The sequence below is a fragment of the Atta cephalotes genome (genome assembly GCF_000143395.1).
Source record: "Atta cephalotes unplaced genomic scaffold scaffold00049, whole genome shotgun sequence".
NCBI lineage: Eukaryota > Metazoa > Arthropoda > Insecta > Hymenoptera > Formicidae > Atta > Atta cephalotes.
In genome coordinates this window covers 1827398-1845057 of record NW_012130113.1, presented here as the reverse complement: position 1 = coordinate 1845057, position 17660 = coordinate 1827398, and the positions used below count along the sequence as shown (strand labels likewise).

The window sequence follows — 17660 nt, the reverse complement described above, 5'->3', positions numbered from 1 at the left end:
TGATGGAGTTTTGAGAGAGATAATAGTTTTTCCATATATAAGATCTATTTCTAATAAAATTACTAAATTTATTAATAAATCCAAAAACATGATTGGCTATAGGTGCTTAAACGAGCTTAATAAATTTATTAAAGTTCATAAGGACAAAAATCAATATGATAATAGTAATAATGTCATATATAAAGTAAATTGTAATAACTGCGATGCATCGTATGTTGGCCAAACGAAAAAACAATTGCAAACAAGAATTAAAGAACATCGCAATAATATAAAATTAGACCAGTCCAAATACTCAGCAATCTCGAAACATATCACAGAAACTAATCATGACTTTGATTGCGAAAAAATTAGTATTCCTGATTTTGAAAAGAATTATCGTAAAAGAAATATATATTTCTGAAATGACATATTAAACAACAAAAAAACGGTTTAACTTTAATGAAAGATATTATATTTAATGAAATTTATTGAATAACTCTTATTTTAACATATTTGACGATATATGAGAACATAAATGATCGCAGACCATTTTTGAACAGACTTGTTTTTATGTTCGATTTTTATTGACTTATTTTTTATTTGACCTACACTTCACATTAATTAATTTTCAAACGAGCAACAGTCAGTATCTTTATAATGCTTATCCGGATCTTTGATTGAAAGTTTAGATTACAGTATTTTATATAAATTACCATAAGTTATTTGATTCTGTATCTCTTTTTCACACTAATAATATATTATCTTAATATATCTATTTGTTCTACAGAATATCATAAAATACTCGTAATTAAAGAATTCTCAAATCGTTTGATACAAGTCTGTGATAAACTAGATATTCTCGATCTCAACCGAGGAATTTGGCAAATCTATTTCAATAAACATAATTAATCTACTGTTGATTGAAATATCCAAATGTTCCTAGTTTATTGTCATCTGGCGAGATACATATTGACGTTCGCATTTTTTTATATCTTTTTATATTTTGACTTCATCATTGATGGTTTTTAAATTTTCATTGTATCCGTTATTTTTTATTCCTTAATTTAAGATTGTATTTATCTCTACGCTGTAGCACTGAAGAAGACTTTGTAAGCCGAAATGTTTGTTAATTATATTAATTTAAAGTTAATTTAATTATAGCTCGAAATAAGCCATAACATTGTGATAATTTTTGTATTTATTTAATCGCCCCGAAGTTAATAAAAATCAGTAAACACAGTCAGTAGTTAAGAAATAATAACATCGTCAGTAAGAATCAGTAAATGACATCAGAAATAATAACAAAGCTGTTAAGAACTAGTAAAAAATAATTGAGAGATAATGAATCATGAATGAACATTGTATTATAAATATAAATGTATTATAAACTATAAATAAATTGATTCGCTTTGATGCAAATCTTTTTAGTTAAACTTTGGGTATAATTGTTTGTAATTTATGTTTGATTAAATGTGAGATAAGATTTGACTTATTATTTATAACTTCTAATAAACGCTATCACATCGAATGACTCTTAAGAAACAATTTTATAAACAGTTATAATATTTTATGCGCATCGAAAGATTGAAGTTACTACGCAACAACAAGGTTACAACACAGATATATTCGTCCAGTCATCTATTTAAGAATAGTTTTTTTAAGATAAATATCATAAAATGTGCAAAAAAAATTGATTGATCTAATAATAATAATGATAATGCAAATGTTTATAATTTACGCAATTATGGAAGCGTTTATTATGAGATATATATATATATATATATATACAAAATAGATATATAAAAGAGAAGGATGTATTATAAATAATCTATATATGCGATGAATAGTTAGTAATGCTTATATAGTCTTCACAATTGCTTTACTGCTCATTTGTCTGCTGAATGTTTGCGTAGAATGATCTTGATGAAATCTTAGCATAGTGAAAAATTTCCGTCCACCAAACACGGAATCTTCTTTGTTGTTATCGACGCTACCAATTTTTCTTTAAATTTCAACATTTTTTTCTCTACATCGAATATCTTAACAATCTATATAATCAAAGGTATTGTTTAAATATGTTTAAATCTTTTTTGTATGTAATGGATTTTATTGTGTCTCTATTTTATTTTTAATTGTTTACAGTAATTTATCAATTTGATAAGTAGTGATGGCTTTTAGTAGTTATTTTTTTAGTGTTTATTTTTGTTGACGAGTATTTTCTGAGTATTTTAATATTTCTTCTCTTATATAAATAGTATAATACTTATATAAGTAGGTCATACATAACTATCAAATAAAATAAATAAAAATATTAAAACATTTTCTACTATTTTATTTCTTATTATTTTTTAAGGGGAAATTGAAAATGCAGTTTTATTATAATTGAATTTAAGCAATTTATGATCGCTCTCGAGGTCAACTGCTAATTATAAATGTTGTGTTATATATATCTGTTTTGTTATAAGTATTATATAATAAATTCTTACAATAAAATTAATATTTATATGAAAATAAAAGATTCAATGAAAATAAAAGATTATGCAATAAAACCGTCATAGTTTTAATGATATGATAAAAATCAATAAGTACAACATATATTTACATACACATATATCTCATATATTTTGATAATCAATTTTAATTCGCTTATTTAGAATAATTAAAACACTCTATTTACTACATATTACTGTAGAGTAACATTGTTGGAACGCATTCAGAATCTCATATTTACGATGGAAGATTTAAATATATCTAACGAAACTGTTGAACATGATCAAAAGGTAAGTGTAAAATCACGTAGCGATTTATTGATGTATCTAATTTTTATTATATTTTTATTATATTTTAAAAAAAAGTTATAAATGTAGTGTTTTACGTGCGTGTGTATGTGTGTGTGTGTGTGTGTGTGTGTGTGTGTGTGTGTGTGTGTGTGTGTGTGTGTGTGTGTGTGTGTGTGTGTGTTCGCGATCTTTTAAATTAAAGACATATAATGCAGAGCAATAAACAATTAAAACAATCTGATTTGTATGTTACAGAATTTTACTGTAGAAAATGGCATTTATAAGGGACCAGTAAAGCATAATATGAATAAATACAAGAGTCTCGGAGAAAAGTTATGGATCAGAATTAAAAGTCACGGGAACAAAATTGCATATGTAAGTCATGTTTATAAGCAACATTAATATATAGTATAATACACAGAATTTATCAGAAAAGATTTCAAATTTTTTAAATTTATGTCTATCTAAATAAGAAAGGAGATTTATTAAAAATATATTCTGGAATAAAAAAGATTCATATTAATAATAATGAATAAATTGCCCCGTTGGTTCTACCAATCTATTTATTTTGTACGATATTAAACTAAAATTTACCAAAATATAAGATAAACAAATATACTAAGGAGAGAATTCATATCGTATATATCGTATTCATATAATATATATAGAAGATTACTAATATTTCGATATTAAAAACTTCGATCGAATGTTTCATGCGAATATTTAATTGAGTCAATTTTGTTTGCAGAGCTGTTTATAATGTAATTATAGAAGCAAATGCAAAGAAACATTGAAATTACCATTATTTTAATATTGTAAAATATATTTTTATATGTAAAAATTTATTTAATAATTTATTCATTTTGTAAATTAATATTTTACTTTTGTGTATGATAATTTTAAAATATCTAAAGATATTTTACATTTATAAATTGTTACAAGTTAAACACCCATTGATTAAAAATATATTATTTTAGATTAATTAAAATAAGATATAAAAGGTCATAAAAAATTTATCTAAAATAATTTAATTGTAAAGTGTTAAGACAAATATATGAAAGAAATTACAAAACAACTAAAATATGGATTTAATCACAGACAACCGTACAAACGTGATGAATCACGTTTCCATTATAATAGACAATAATCTCTAACTAGCAAAGTCACGTAATAGCGAATCATCGTCAAAGTGCAGAAAATAAAATAAAAAACATTATTGAATAAATCGTTAAAATTTAACAAATTTTAATTAAATTTTAGTTAAATTTGACGTCATTTATAAAGATACTAATACATTCTTTTATCACATGTTTTATAATACCATTCAATAAATTTAATGTCAAAATAATTTTTTATTTAATATTATGTAACACGTATATTAGTAAATATTCACAAAAAAATTTAGAAACAAATATATAAAAAATTTTAACTATAATTTTAAAATAATCGCGGAATATTAAGCATAATACTAACAACAACATTATAAATAAAATTGTTATAAATAAAATTTATAATTTAATATTATCAAAAATTTTTTTGTTTTAAACCTATTCATGAACGGTAATTATTAATAATAAATACTTTAAGACTAATTTTTTCCGTACAATTCAATAAATGTTTCTAAAAAAAGAACAAATCCGAAAAAGAATTCTGAAAGCGAATCAAAATAAAATTCTTTAAAAATTGATTACGATCATATACAGTTTTTGTAAATTTTAATTTTGATTATTAATTAGTAAAAGATATACATTTTAGAGTTGTGAATAGTTCTTTTAATCGCGAACTAATGATTCTGCAATAATTAATTTGTAGTGTTTTGAAACATCTTTTATAATAATATACAGTTGGACGCATGCACCGAAGAAACAATCACATACGCGGAACTGCAAGATAAAGTTGTGAGATGTGCCTTGTGGCTTCAAAAACAAGGAATTAAATCCGGTGACGTTATTAGCCTGTGCACAGGCAATCATCTCAACTCCATCGTACCTTGTCTTTCAGCAGCTTATATTAACGCAATCTTCAATCCGTGGAATGAAAACATGGACTTGCGTAAGTTCTTCCTGAATTATCAAATATTCCATGTTTTTTTTTGTATTTGATTGAATTATATTTGATTAAATTCGAAATAATTATTTCATTATTTATTTATTAATAACAGTGCAAATGAGTCCAATTTTAATATATCTTCTATTTTAATATATCCTAATACTTAGCGCGTAATATTTATTTTTTTATTATTTATGAATTATTTGCCATCAGACACTGCGCTACACGTTTTACGATTGACCACGCCAAAAGTGATTTTCTGCAGTGAGAAAGCAGTGGATGTTATTTTGAGCGCGATAAAAGAAGAGAAATGCAATCCCACGATAGTGATTTTTGGCAAGCATGTCGATGTAATTTCGTTCTTCGATATTCTGAGAAATTGCAATGATGTAGAAGTAGCAAATTTTCGTTACATTGAGCTCGACGATATTAAAAAGACAGCGTGCATTTTGCATTCGTCGGGCACTACAGGGATGCCGAAAGGTGTCGAACTATCCAATTATGCACTATTAATCACCCATAAAAATATTTTGGATGTGGCTAACATGACATTACTTTGGTTTTCTTCTCTTTATTGGATAACTGGGACAATACTGAACTTGAATATGATCATGCAAGGCAGCTTAGCGATCCTCTATCCAGAATTTAACGAGGAGATTACTTGTCGATTAATTGAAAAATACAAAGTAATAATATGTTATATATAAATATTCTAATAAAATATAATGTTCCACAGTAATATAAATAAGTAAAAATAAAAAATAGCTTCCTACTATAAATAAGTTATCGCAGTAGTTTATAAAGTTTTCTTGCTCTTGTAAAATCTATAACAAAGTTGAACTGAATTTGTTTTCTTCAAGCATACTTTAACATTTTTAAATTAAGCAAACAATTGACACAATAATTTATTATTATTAGTAGTCCTACTAATTTTTATAAAAACTTCTCGTTCAATGTGAGTAATAAATTGCATTTTTATAATTGATAATGAATTAAACATGATAATATCTTGCAATCAAGTGCAAAGTTTATTCTTTTATATAATTATGTAATTATAAGAAAGAATTAAAATCGTGATTAATGATATCTACTTATATGTATATATTATTAGCGTTATATTTAGAAGTAGTTTGCGCACAATATGATATAATTCAGAAATATAAATTATTTTGTTATCTAGGTATCATTTATTTTTCTTAGCACAAGCATGATCAATCGATTTCTTAAAGCGGGTTATGTAAAAAAATATTTTTTATCATCTTTAAAAATTATATTGAGCAGTGGTGCAATAATTAAGCCGAAAGTACAGGAAGAATTGAGATGTATTTTACCACATGTTGACATATTGCACATTTATGGTAAATATCGATATAATGCAATATATTAGTATATATACTATTAATGTGTGTTATAAAATTTTAATTATTTCTTTTAAGGAATGACGGAAGTCAGTTTTATAACATGTCAATTATCGAGTCACAAAAACGGATCTTGCGGTGTGATAATCGAGAATGTGCAAATGAAGATCATAGATCCCGAAAACGGAAAAATTCTTGGTCCGAATCAATCAGGAGAAATATGGGTAAAATCTATAACTATGATGAATGGTTATTATAGAAATCCTGAGGCAACAAAACATACGATTGATGAGGAAGGTAAAGATTTCTGTTATAACAATAATCATAAACATAATTAACATGATTAAAAAAATTAATTACAATTAATATATTTAAAAACTAAATAAATTATATTTTATATTAAATTAAAAAAATATATAATAATGCTATGAAAAACTCTAATCTGCTATTATATTATGTATCTGTAAATTTAAAAAATAGGATGGTTGCACACGGGTGATATCGGTTATATAGACGAAGATGGAGAATTGTTCATTATCGGCAGAATAAAAGAACTTATAAAGTATAGAGGATATCAGATCTCTCCTGTAGAAATTGAGAATATGTTAATATTACATCCAGCAGTGCTAGAGGCTGCAATTATTGGAGTACCTCATGCATTAGACGATGAGCATCCTCTTGCTTATGTTATCAAGAGACCTGGTGCCAAGGTACAATTTTTATAAGTATGATAAAATCGTAGAAAAAAGATTTACAAAAGAAAATTTGAATATTACTAATAGTAGAGAAAAGTCGCCGATATTGACATAAGTTTCCTAAAGCGATACTCTCTTATTTCTCATAAACTAACTATTGCACTTACATATTAATACTAATAAAATCATAATCTGTTTTTTTTTTAGCTAATCAAAGAAGTACAAACTAATAATTCGCATATTTCTATACCAAATAAGCTAAAATCGAATTCTACGAATGTGAAAATAAAATTCTTATGATTTTCTTTACAAATTGCGTAGTTTAAATAATAGTGACTATATTATTGTGATAATAATTTAAATGCTTGTAGTTTCTTAAATTAATTTTATTTAAATTATTTTTTCTCATAATTTCTCATAATACGATTTTAAATTAAAAATTGGAGTGCAGCGAAAACCATCACACTTGTTTGTAAACCATGAAGCTAACTTAATCTTTATAATGTTGCTTTAGTGTCAAATAGCTCTATTGAAGCTAAAGACAATCATGTATATATGGAAAAATTCTTGGAAAATTATCGCATTACATATTTGCATCTTACAGAACAATATAAAGTAAATATGCATATAATTCAATAAAAATGTTTTGTATGATTGTAATGATTTTGTAATGAAGTGAAAAAATTCTGGAAAATCTTATATACTTCACTTGTAGGTACTTTATACAGATAATTCCTATAAAAGAAAAAAAAGGATACGTAGGCATTACTGCCTACTGTTTGAAGCCCATTTTGTCAGACGTTCATTTTTACTTTGTTATGAAAAAATTAATTATTGCAAAATTACAAACAGTATTATAAAAACTGCATATTATCTAATAGAAGACACTTTTTAATGTATGTACTTATGTTTTTAAAATTTTATTTTTATCTTTTGTTTAAGAAATATTGTCTATAAACAAAGTAGTATATCGACAATAGTATGACTTTCCTCTAAAATGATCTTGAATATTCCGCTAGATAAATTTTCTTGAAATATTTAGTAGATAGAGAAAATTACATTTATATTATAAAAATAAAGACATTGATGTATTTTAAAAAAAATGAGAAAAAAAAATTAAAATATTTGTACACTAATTCGATCAAAATGTAATAAATAAGTAATAAATAACTCTAGTAAATACGCCGCGCTGGCAGCAAAAAAAATAGAAGGAATAGAAGTAATTTTCCCGCAACTACTCTGTTATATGCCTTTATATTATATTAATATTGTGTTATGATTTCAGTTTCTTATTGTTAATATTAATAAAATTATTGTGAATGGAATCGATTTGTCACTATAATAAATAACGCCATCATAAATTATAATCTACATAAAATGATCACTGTAGGGTGTGTAAAAGACTTAGTGGTTATTTCGTGATACAGTAGTTATTACGTGTAAATGAAATAAGTAAAGCATGTTGTTATAGCAAAATACATGCTTTGCTTTCGTATTCTTTGTTTAATTTGTTGTCTTGTATATTCCCTCGTTTGGGATATACGGCATTTTTAGCGAGCAGGATTTATGTCCAAAGCATACAAAGTGCGCAGATTGAATTCAGTGCATTAATATTATAATGCATTTATTGCTATTAATGACAATAATGCATTATATGAAATATATATCTCATGTCATAATACTTGTAATGTATGTAGGAAGATTGTAATTATTATTTATTATTTCATATAATTACCATTCTTATTTTTTAATAAAACTTTATAAACACATTTTATAAATTATTGTGTCATTTTACGTCTTATTTATATGCATTATTTGTAAATTTTTCATGAGCCGTACATACTCTCCCTCTCTCTATGAGTAACTACATATCCCATCCCTATGGGATATACGACAAAAATACATATTTTAAAAAGTTTATTTTTTAATATGAAAAATAAATATTCCGGATTTCTAATATTTTTTTCATAGTAATAGACAGTACAAAGTTTTTACTAATATCGTTTACTTTAAACATAGTAAATAATACTTAATAAATTAAGTTTTTGATAGGTACGGCGTATATATCGGAGTTATCCTATCATGTAAAGGACCATCATGTAAATTTCATATTTTTTATTTTGTAATAAATTAAATTAAACATTATTTGATTTGGATTGAAAAAGGATATCATTAAATTTATATGTCTATTATTTTTTAATAAAAAATAGGAAATATTTTTATGCATTAGAATAATCTTTCTTCGCACTGATTTAATTATTTTTGTACAGGTGACAGAACAGGAATTGATAGATTTTGTGGCGAGGAACATGATGGATCACTACAAACTACGTGCAGGAGTTATATTTCTGGACAATTTTCCATATACGGGTTCAGGAAAAATTTCAAAAAAAGATTTGAAAGAAATGATTAAAAAATGATAAAGTGCATTGATTAATAACGTAATTATATTTTTTTACACATAATAATGTGTAAATATATTTTATAAATATATATAATCTTATTATTTCAGAATGAAAGATATTAAAAATATGTATCTTTACACATGTATCTTTACACAAAAATATGTATTTTTATTACATGTCTCTATTTGATTTTTATTACGCATTTGTTCTTATTCTTGGCTGTATAAACTGCAATATCATTGCAGTATTGAAAAGAAGTGTGTGACAACGAAGGATATAAAAACAATGCTCGAAACTATAAAAGTTGAGAAAAAAGTAATCTACATTTTTAAATAAACTTTTTCTTGTATAAAAATTTTCATGTCAAATAATTAATGCTTGTTTATTTAACTATAATTGATCAATTAATGTCCGATCAAAAATATATGTATGCAGACTTAATCGAACATAATGTGTTGAATAATCTATTCAAAAGGTAACGAACAGATATTTCTCATCGGATATTCCGATGAATTTATTTCCGACTAAATGTGATCGGATTTTTTTATCCGATCAAAATAATCCGATTGTTACATTTTGAATGAGAATCCGATCATTATAATCGGAAAAAGTCTGGATATTTTTGTCAATGTAATTGTGATCATAAAAATCACCTATATGTTTCATGAAAATCAAGTATGCACGAATATGTCGAATATAACTGAAATAACGCCCACTAATTATACAGTGCTATTCCTAATAAAAAACAAGAAGTATAGGACATATAAGAGTCAACGTAATTAATTATAAATGCAAGAACTGTAATGATATATAAAATGTATAAAAAAAATTCTATAAATAACACATTGTAAAACACATTACATGTTTTGGCTTTTGGATTGAGCCATCTTCAGATAAAACAAAATTCACAACCTTAAATTCATTTCCATTGTCATAGAAAAATCCTGAAGAAAGTTATCTTCTTCGTTATCGCAATTAATATAGTGATATTGATAAATGCGGAGACCATGAATTACTTGCAAGCGATTTACTGACCGATTGTTCAGAATTTCATGATATTCTAATTTAAAAAACATGTTAATTAACGTGTTAATTAATAAATAAAAATAAAAAATAAAATAAAAATCTAAATAAAATAAAAATCTATTTAAAATGTTATTTATTTTTAAAATTCTGTAAAAACCAAATAAAAAAACATCATTTCAATAAAACATCAACGTGATCACAATTATCATTTTTTAAAAAGAAATATTTCGTCAAATTTATCATAAAATCATGTAAAATAAGAGGTAGTATACCAGTCAAATCTTCCAGAACACGGAGGGCCTTCGTAAAGCGTATACATTCATCGATTATAAATAACAAAATTGTATAGTATAAATAACAAAATTTGTTTTGATATTGTTCTTATCTAATCGTTTTGTTAATCTATTAATTGCCATTCAGATAGTGATAGTCTTATCGTTAACATATCTTCCAAAAAGATTTTTACGTTTCTAAATTTTTCTTTTTCTTTAAACCTATATATCTCGAAGTTTCTTAATTTTATTGATTTTTACACATTAGGGGCTTGTTCCTTAATCAATTCTCAATCGATTGAAAAAAAATTAATTGAAATATATCCATTTTAACAGAAGTTACGGATAAGATCCCAGGGACTCCAGTGTGAATATACAAATATGGATGAGGTCCCAAGAATTTCAGTATGTATATCTAGAATACAAAAAACAAGTATGTATAGCTAGAGTTAAGATAAACATTGTATAGGTGCCTATATCTAGTATAACTAAGTACAAATTTATGTATTTGTAGGTATTGTTACATAGTAAAAAACATTTTATATTTGTGTTAGAAACGGTCCACTCAAATTCTTGTTAAAATCCTTGTTTTGTGTTTTGAATTTTAACATATCCGAGTTTTAATTTAACGTAATATGATTGTGTTATTTAAATATTTTGTGTTAAATTAAAATTCAACATTTCTCACAATTACAACATTAAAATAACATAATTTATAGGTAAGGTAAATAAAACAAATAAAAATTACCAGATTAACTGTGACAAATTATTAAATATCATAAATTGTTATAAATAGCGTCTAGAGAATTCGTATCGTTTTTGATATTTAAATCATTAATTTGTTTCTTTATATAAATCATTTCCGATGTTAGTTTCTCTTATGTAGAAATTCTTCTAAAATATCTATATTTCTATATTCTCTAGACGCTATAAATATCTATATTTTCTAATTATTATTTATAATATTTATTTATTAAGTTATTTATAATAACTTATTAAGGATGTGATACTTCCCTTACTGTCAACATTATATATTGCTTATTGTTAGTCTCATTTGCGTTTGGTCATATGTAAGCGAACAATAGAATTGATAATTTTTATGAACGATCCAACTTTATGCCTGCATCACGTAGTGAATGAAGTAGTGAATGAAGAAGTTTAATATTTTATTAGTCATTATTTATCATCTTATTATTTATTATATATTATATATGTTTTTTAATTATTTATTATATATATCTGTATTTATTATATATTTATGTATTTATTATATATGTCTGTTCAATTTGATGTTTAATACTTTGTCATAGATCATAGTTAACCTGATAATTATAATGATAGGCAAATTCGAAGATCGTAATAATCTATGCAGTTTGACATGTAAGTCCAATGTTTTAAAAGCTATTAGTTATTACATATGTTTGTCTAATGCGATATTTAATATTTTGTCACAGTTAATTCGTCAATTATAATAAAAATATGCTAGAATAACAAAATATTATCATATCTACAACACAAGATACATATGTTCGCATAATAATGGTAGGCAAATTCGAAGATCGTAATAATCTATGCAGTTTGACATGTAAGTCCAATGTTTTAAAAACTATTAGTTATTACATATGTTTGTCTAATGCGATATTTAATATTTTATCACAGTTAATTCGTCAATTATAATAAAAATATGCTAGAATAACAAAATATTATCATATCTACAACACAAGATACATATGTTCGCATAATTTAGTTAATATAATATGTTAGTATGAGTACTTAAGATTTCTAAGTTAATTTAAGTTTAATTTAATTAGCGATATTGAGAAGGATCTGAAGTAGGATTGAAATGTTTATCTTTGTATTTTGAGTTATGGAATAAATTTATCACACATGTACAGTTCGGCTCTCATTAGGCAAGTGATTTAAAATTAATTAATAGCTTTATAAGTGTTATTTCATCTTATTGTTAAACTCATCACTTAGAATATTTATGCATGTATATATAAAATACGTATAATATATAAATATTATGTGTGGATACATGAAATTATAAATACCTTTTTATTCCGAAATTTTATGTTAATAAATAAAAGAAAACTTATATCATTTAAGATATCTGTATTTAGGTATTTTATTTTTCTAATACTTGTAAATGTACTTATATAGGTACTGAAAGTAAAGTACACAATATTCATTAAGATTTGCTGTGAAATTCTGGTATAGAAAATATGTCAAACATTAAAGATAGATACATTCAATTATTTACTTAAGAATTTTTTTATATTTAATACACAAAAAATTCTGAATAAAGAATATTATTCTAATATTTCTTATATACACATATACTCCTAATATAATAAAATTAATGATGATGAAACTTTACAGTGTCGAAATGATACTGTAAAGTTAATGATATGCACATTTCGTGTAGGCTTAGCATTATTTGATGGAGAGATATCATAGATATCTAGAGACACGCGTAATAAATACTCGATAAATACTTGTCAGCTTTTAATAACGTTCATAATTGTTTTATTAACCAATTGTCTATTGAATGTATATCGGAAAGAATGAGCTTTGCGTAGTGGAAAAAAATTTTCACCAAAAACGGGATTTTCTTATTTATTACAATCAAATAATTTTATTTAATTTTGAAAATTCTATTTCATTATATATTTCATTATATACGGATACTTTTATATTTTCCGAAAGTATTGTGTATTCTTTACAACTTTAAATTTTTTTTATATATAAATATGATCTATCATGTATCTATGATTATTATATTTAAAAAATCGTAAATGATTGTTGTAAAACACCCGAGAAAAAATGTTTCATATATAATTATATAAAATTATATATAATTATATAGAAAATTGACATATTTTATAAACAATTATATGTATATACAAAATATGCCTATATGTATATATAACATTTTTTCTCGGGCATATAGATCTTTAGACATGTAAGATAAAAGTGATAACCAATTAATATTGTTTATCACAACATTTTTCATGCACTATTGTATAAGAAACAACGTTTTTTAATGTTATTGCAACATTGCACATTAATATGAACGTAGTTTACCGTTGCTTATCAAATATCTAATAGAATAACAATTAAATCAAATAAAAAATCAAGATAATAAACTAAATTTGAGATAATAAATCAAATTTAATACATTATTTTAAGTTATATTATTTAACTTCGTTGTGTTTTTATTAAATTAATGATACATTGAGTAGTCATAAATATAATTAAAAATAGTTCAAATTGGGTATAATTTGTTGCATCCAGATTTTCACCATGGAAAATGTTTTACGAAGAGCAAGCGCAGCATAAGTTGAGTAATTATAAAAGTTTAGGAGAATTAATGTGGATTACATTAAAAACCATGAGGATAAAATCGCACAAGTAAGTAAAAAATTACAATTTGGAATAATTGCAGAATCAGTCCTAATATCAGTAACAATTTGTTTTATTTGTCTTCAATATATTACTAAAGAAAAATTATCTTAAAATTTTTTAAAAAGTCGTTTTCACAATTAGATAAATACGTTGAAGCTATTATTTCGGTACATTATCTAACGTCTCAAACATGGTTTATCAGACGTTAAAAAAAGAATTCATTTTTAGGACATTAAAATTTTAAATAAAGTTTAAAAAAATTACTTAAAAACTAATTTAAATTACTTAAAAACTAAGTACAAATAATTACAGAAAAGTATGCTTAAATTTTATCTAATTTTGTTTTATATATATATATATATATTGATAAAAAATCGATACTCCAAAACTATAAATTGTTTTTGTTTTAATCGCAAGTAATAACTCTGCAACATAATTAAAATAATGTAATTTTTATATAATACTATGTAGTTAGACACCCACACTGAAGAAACTGTCACATACGCGGAGTTGCAAAATAAAGATGTGAGATGCGCCTTGTGGCTACAAAAAAAAGGAATCAAATCTGGCGATGTTATCAGTATGTGTACAGGCAATCATCTTAATTCTATCCTTATCTGCCTTGCCTTTCGGCAACTTATATCAACGCGATTTTTAATTCATGGAATGAAAACATGGAGTTGCGTAAGTTATTTTGCGCGATAATTATTATCAAATGTTCACATATCTAATTAAATTAGAGGGCATTAAAAATAATGCTTTTTTAATAATAATAATTCAATTTTATTTATTTTGTGTTAATTAAATGTAATTTAATCATATTATTTAGCATATTATTTATTTATTTATTTTTTATTATTTATGATTTTTATTATTTTTATTATATATAGTTATTTGTTATATCAGAAACTGCATTATACTTTTTGCAACTGATGATGCCAAAAATGATCTTCTGTGAGAGAACTCTATAAATATCATTTTGAGCGCGATAATAAGAAGCAGAATTGCAATGCTATAATAATGATTTTTGATAAACGACGCAGTTTCATTTTCCGTTTATCCTGAAAAATTGCAACGATGTAGAAGTGAATTAATTTCCGTTACATCGAGCTCGATAACATTAAAAACAGCGTGCATTATGCATTCGTTGGGCACTACTGGGATGCCAAAAGGTGTCGAACTGTCTAACCACGCTATGTTATTTATCAGCTTTCAATATGAAATAAAGTTAATCAACATGCCACCACTTTGGTTCTCTACTATTTATTGGGTTACTAGGATAATAATGAGTTTCAGCGGAATCATACAAAGCACCAAAACAATTATCTATTCAGAATTTGACGAGATGACTTGCCGATTAATTCAGAAATACAAAATAATATTATTTTATCTGTGAAAAGTTTTTTTATCGAATAATTAAAATAAAAGAATTTTAATTTTTTAATTTTTTATTTTAAAAAGAGTGATTACTAACAATAAGATATGTTATCACTTATTTAAATTATACATAAGTTTTATAAATAATTACAATATTTGCTTTAATTACTCGTAATTTCTGTAATAAAATTGAGTCAATTTATAATAATAATTATAATAAAGTTATTACAATAAAATTTAAAATTTATTATAATAAGATACTTAATTTTGTGCTAGTATTATCGTACCATTAATTACAAGCGTTTTAATGAATAATGAATTAGATGTTAAAATGTTTTAATCAAAATAAATGTTAACTATAAAACTAAAAAGAATGTATCATAATCTACTAGTCTTATATCTACTAGTATATTGCAAGTAATAAATAATTTTTTTTATTTATTTCTACATTTAGTTAAGGATAGATGATAAATAAAAATAATATTTATTTATTAATGTTGTAAATTTTATAAATAATTTTATATTTGCAAATGCAATTAAATTAAATTTTATATCATATCTCGACATAATATAGTAAAAGCATAAATTATTATTTTATTATTTAGATAGAAACTGTGTTCCTTGGTATAACATGATGAATCGTTTACACCAATCAAGTTACATACAGAAATATTCATTATCATCTTTGAAAACTATAGTGTTCGATGGTGCATCAATTAGGCCAAAAGTGCAAGAAGAAGTGAGGCATCTTTTGCCACATGTTCAAATATTGCAATGTTATGGTAAACATTATTAATGCAATAAGATATTAAAATGAGCTAGAATATATAAAATGGAATTCCCTAGTAATATGTATTTATTTATTGTAAAAAATTTCGTCCGTATACTTTATGTTCCTAGGAATGACGGAACGGTAGTATTACAACATTGCAACTACCGACAGCAAAAATGGATCTTGCGAAGCAATAGTCAAGAATGGACAAATTAAAGTCGTAGATCTAAAAACCGGAAAAGTACTTAGTCTGAATTAGTTAAGAGAAATATGGCTGAAACTATCATCTATAACTATACTAAACTATAATGACTAGTTATTACAAAAATCCCGAGGCAACAAAAAATATAATTGATAAGGATAACAGGTAAACAGATTCCTTCTGTCATAATAATTATATAATAATTATATAATAATTATATTAATTATATTAGTTATAATATGTTAATATAATTATATTAATTATTTTTAGGTTGGGTGCATTCGGGTGACATCGATTATATAGATGAAAAGAGGAAATGTTTATTGCAAACAGAATAAAGAATCTCATAAAATACAGAGAATATCAAATTTTTCCCACAAAAATCGAAAATATCTTGATATCGCATCCAGCAGTGTCCAGAAGTTGCAGTAATAGGAATATCTCATGCTATAGATGACGAACACCCACTTGCTTTTATAATAAAGCAACCTGGCGCTAAGGTTAAATTTTTTTAAATAAAAATATAATGGAATAGTAGGACAAAATTTACTAAATGAAATCTATTTGATAATTGCAAATCGATTTAGCATATTCCGAGATATTTCTTTAATAATGTAATAAATAGAATGTCTTATATAGAAATAAAGATATTGTTTTAGAGACACAATGAAATAATTAAATTAAAAACAAATTAAAGACAATGGTAAAATTATCACATTAATGTGTTTTTTAATATTTTAAATATATAATCAACATATAAGTTTCTATTTCCTTTATTAAATAATAAATTGAATTAAACATTATTGCGTATATTAAGAGAAAACCATATTATTACGTCTATACATTACATTTTAATGTAAAATAAAAAAATTTATTTTTAATAAGAAATAATTTTTTTTATGTATTAGAATGATCTTTCTGGTTTAATTTTCTTTGTACAGGTGATGGAATTAATAGATTTTGTAGCAAAGAATATGATGGATCATTATAAACTACGTGGAGGAGTGATATTCTTGAGTAAGTTTCCATATACAAGTTCAGGAAAAATTTCGAAAAAAGAATTGAAAATGATGGCAATAAAGTTAATAAAGCACAGTGATAAATTAATTTAAAATAATAAATAATATATACATATAATAAAAATAAATAATTTTATAATAATATAAAATTTTTGTATGCATGATCGTGCATTATTTCAAAATGATATGTATTATAATATAAATATGAATTATTAGTTTCATAAGCAGAAAATATCTTTTCTTTTTATATATAAAAATAGTTTTATTTTAATTAACAGACATATATAATCTTCTTATTGTGTGCATATTGTACTATGT

The 17660-nt window shown here is 24.2% G+C and overlaps 1 protein-coding gene and 1 pseudogene across 1 annotated transcript; both read left to right on the top strand.

Moving 5' to 3' along the window:
* Positions 1-3062: 3062 nt before the first annotated feature.
* Positions 3063-9461, top strand: LOC105622852 (4-coumarate--CoA ligase 1-like). Its single transcript, XM_012204263.1, has 7 exons — positions 3063-3134; positions 4604-4811; positions 5022-5494; positions 5989-6166; positions 6245-6463; positions 6647-6876; positions 9132-9461. Exons 1-7 carry the CDS (start codon positions 3063-3065, stop codon positions 9279-9281), a joined length of 1530 nt encoding a protein of 509 aa, XP_012059653.1. The 3' UTR covers positions 9282-9461.
* A 1484-nt stretch (positions 9462-10945) lies between these two features.
* On the top strand, positions 10946-17402 carry LOC105622896 (annotated as a pseudogene).
* Positions 17403-17660: the final 258 nt, after the last annotated feature.

Coding starts and splice junctions, on each gene's coding strand:
- LOC105622852 (XM_012204263.1), top strand. CDS start 3,063: ATGAATAAATACAAGAGTCTCGGAGAAAAGTTATGGATCAGAATTAAA. Junction 3,135..4,603: donor ACGGGAACAAAATTGCATAT/GTAAGTCATGTT, acceptor AATAATATACAG/TTGGACGCATGCACCGAAGA. Junction 5,495..5,988: donor GATTAATTGAAAAATACAAA/GTAATAATATGT, acceptor TTTGTTATCTAG/GTATCATTTATTTTTCTTAG.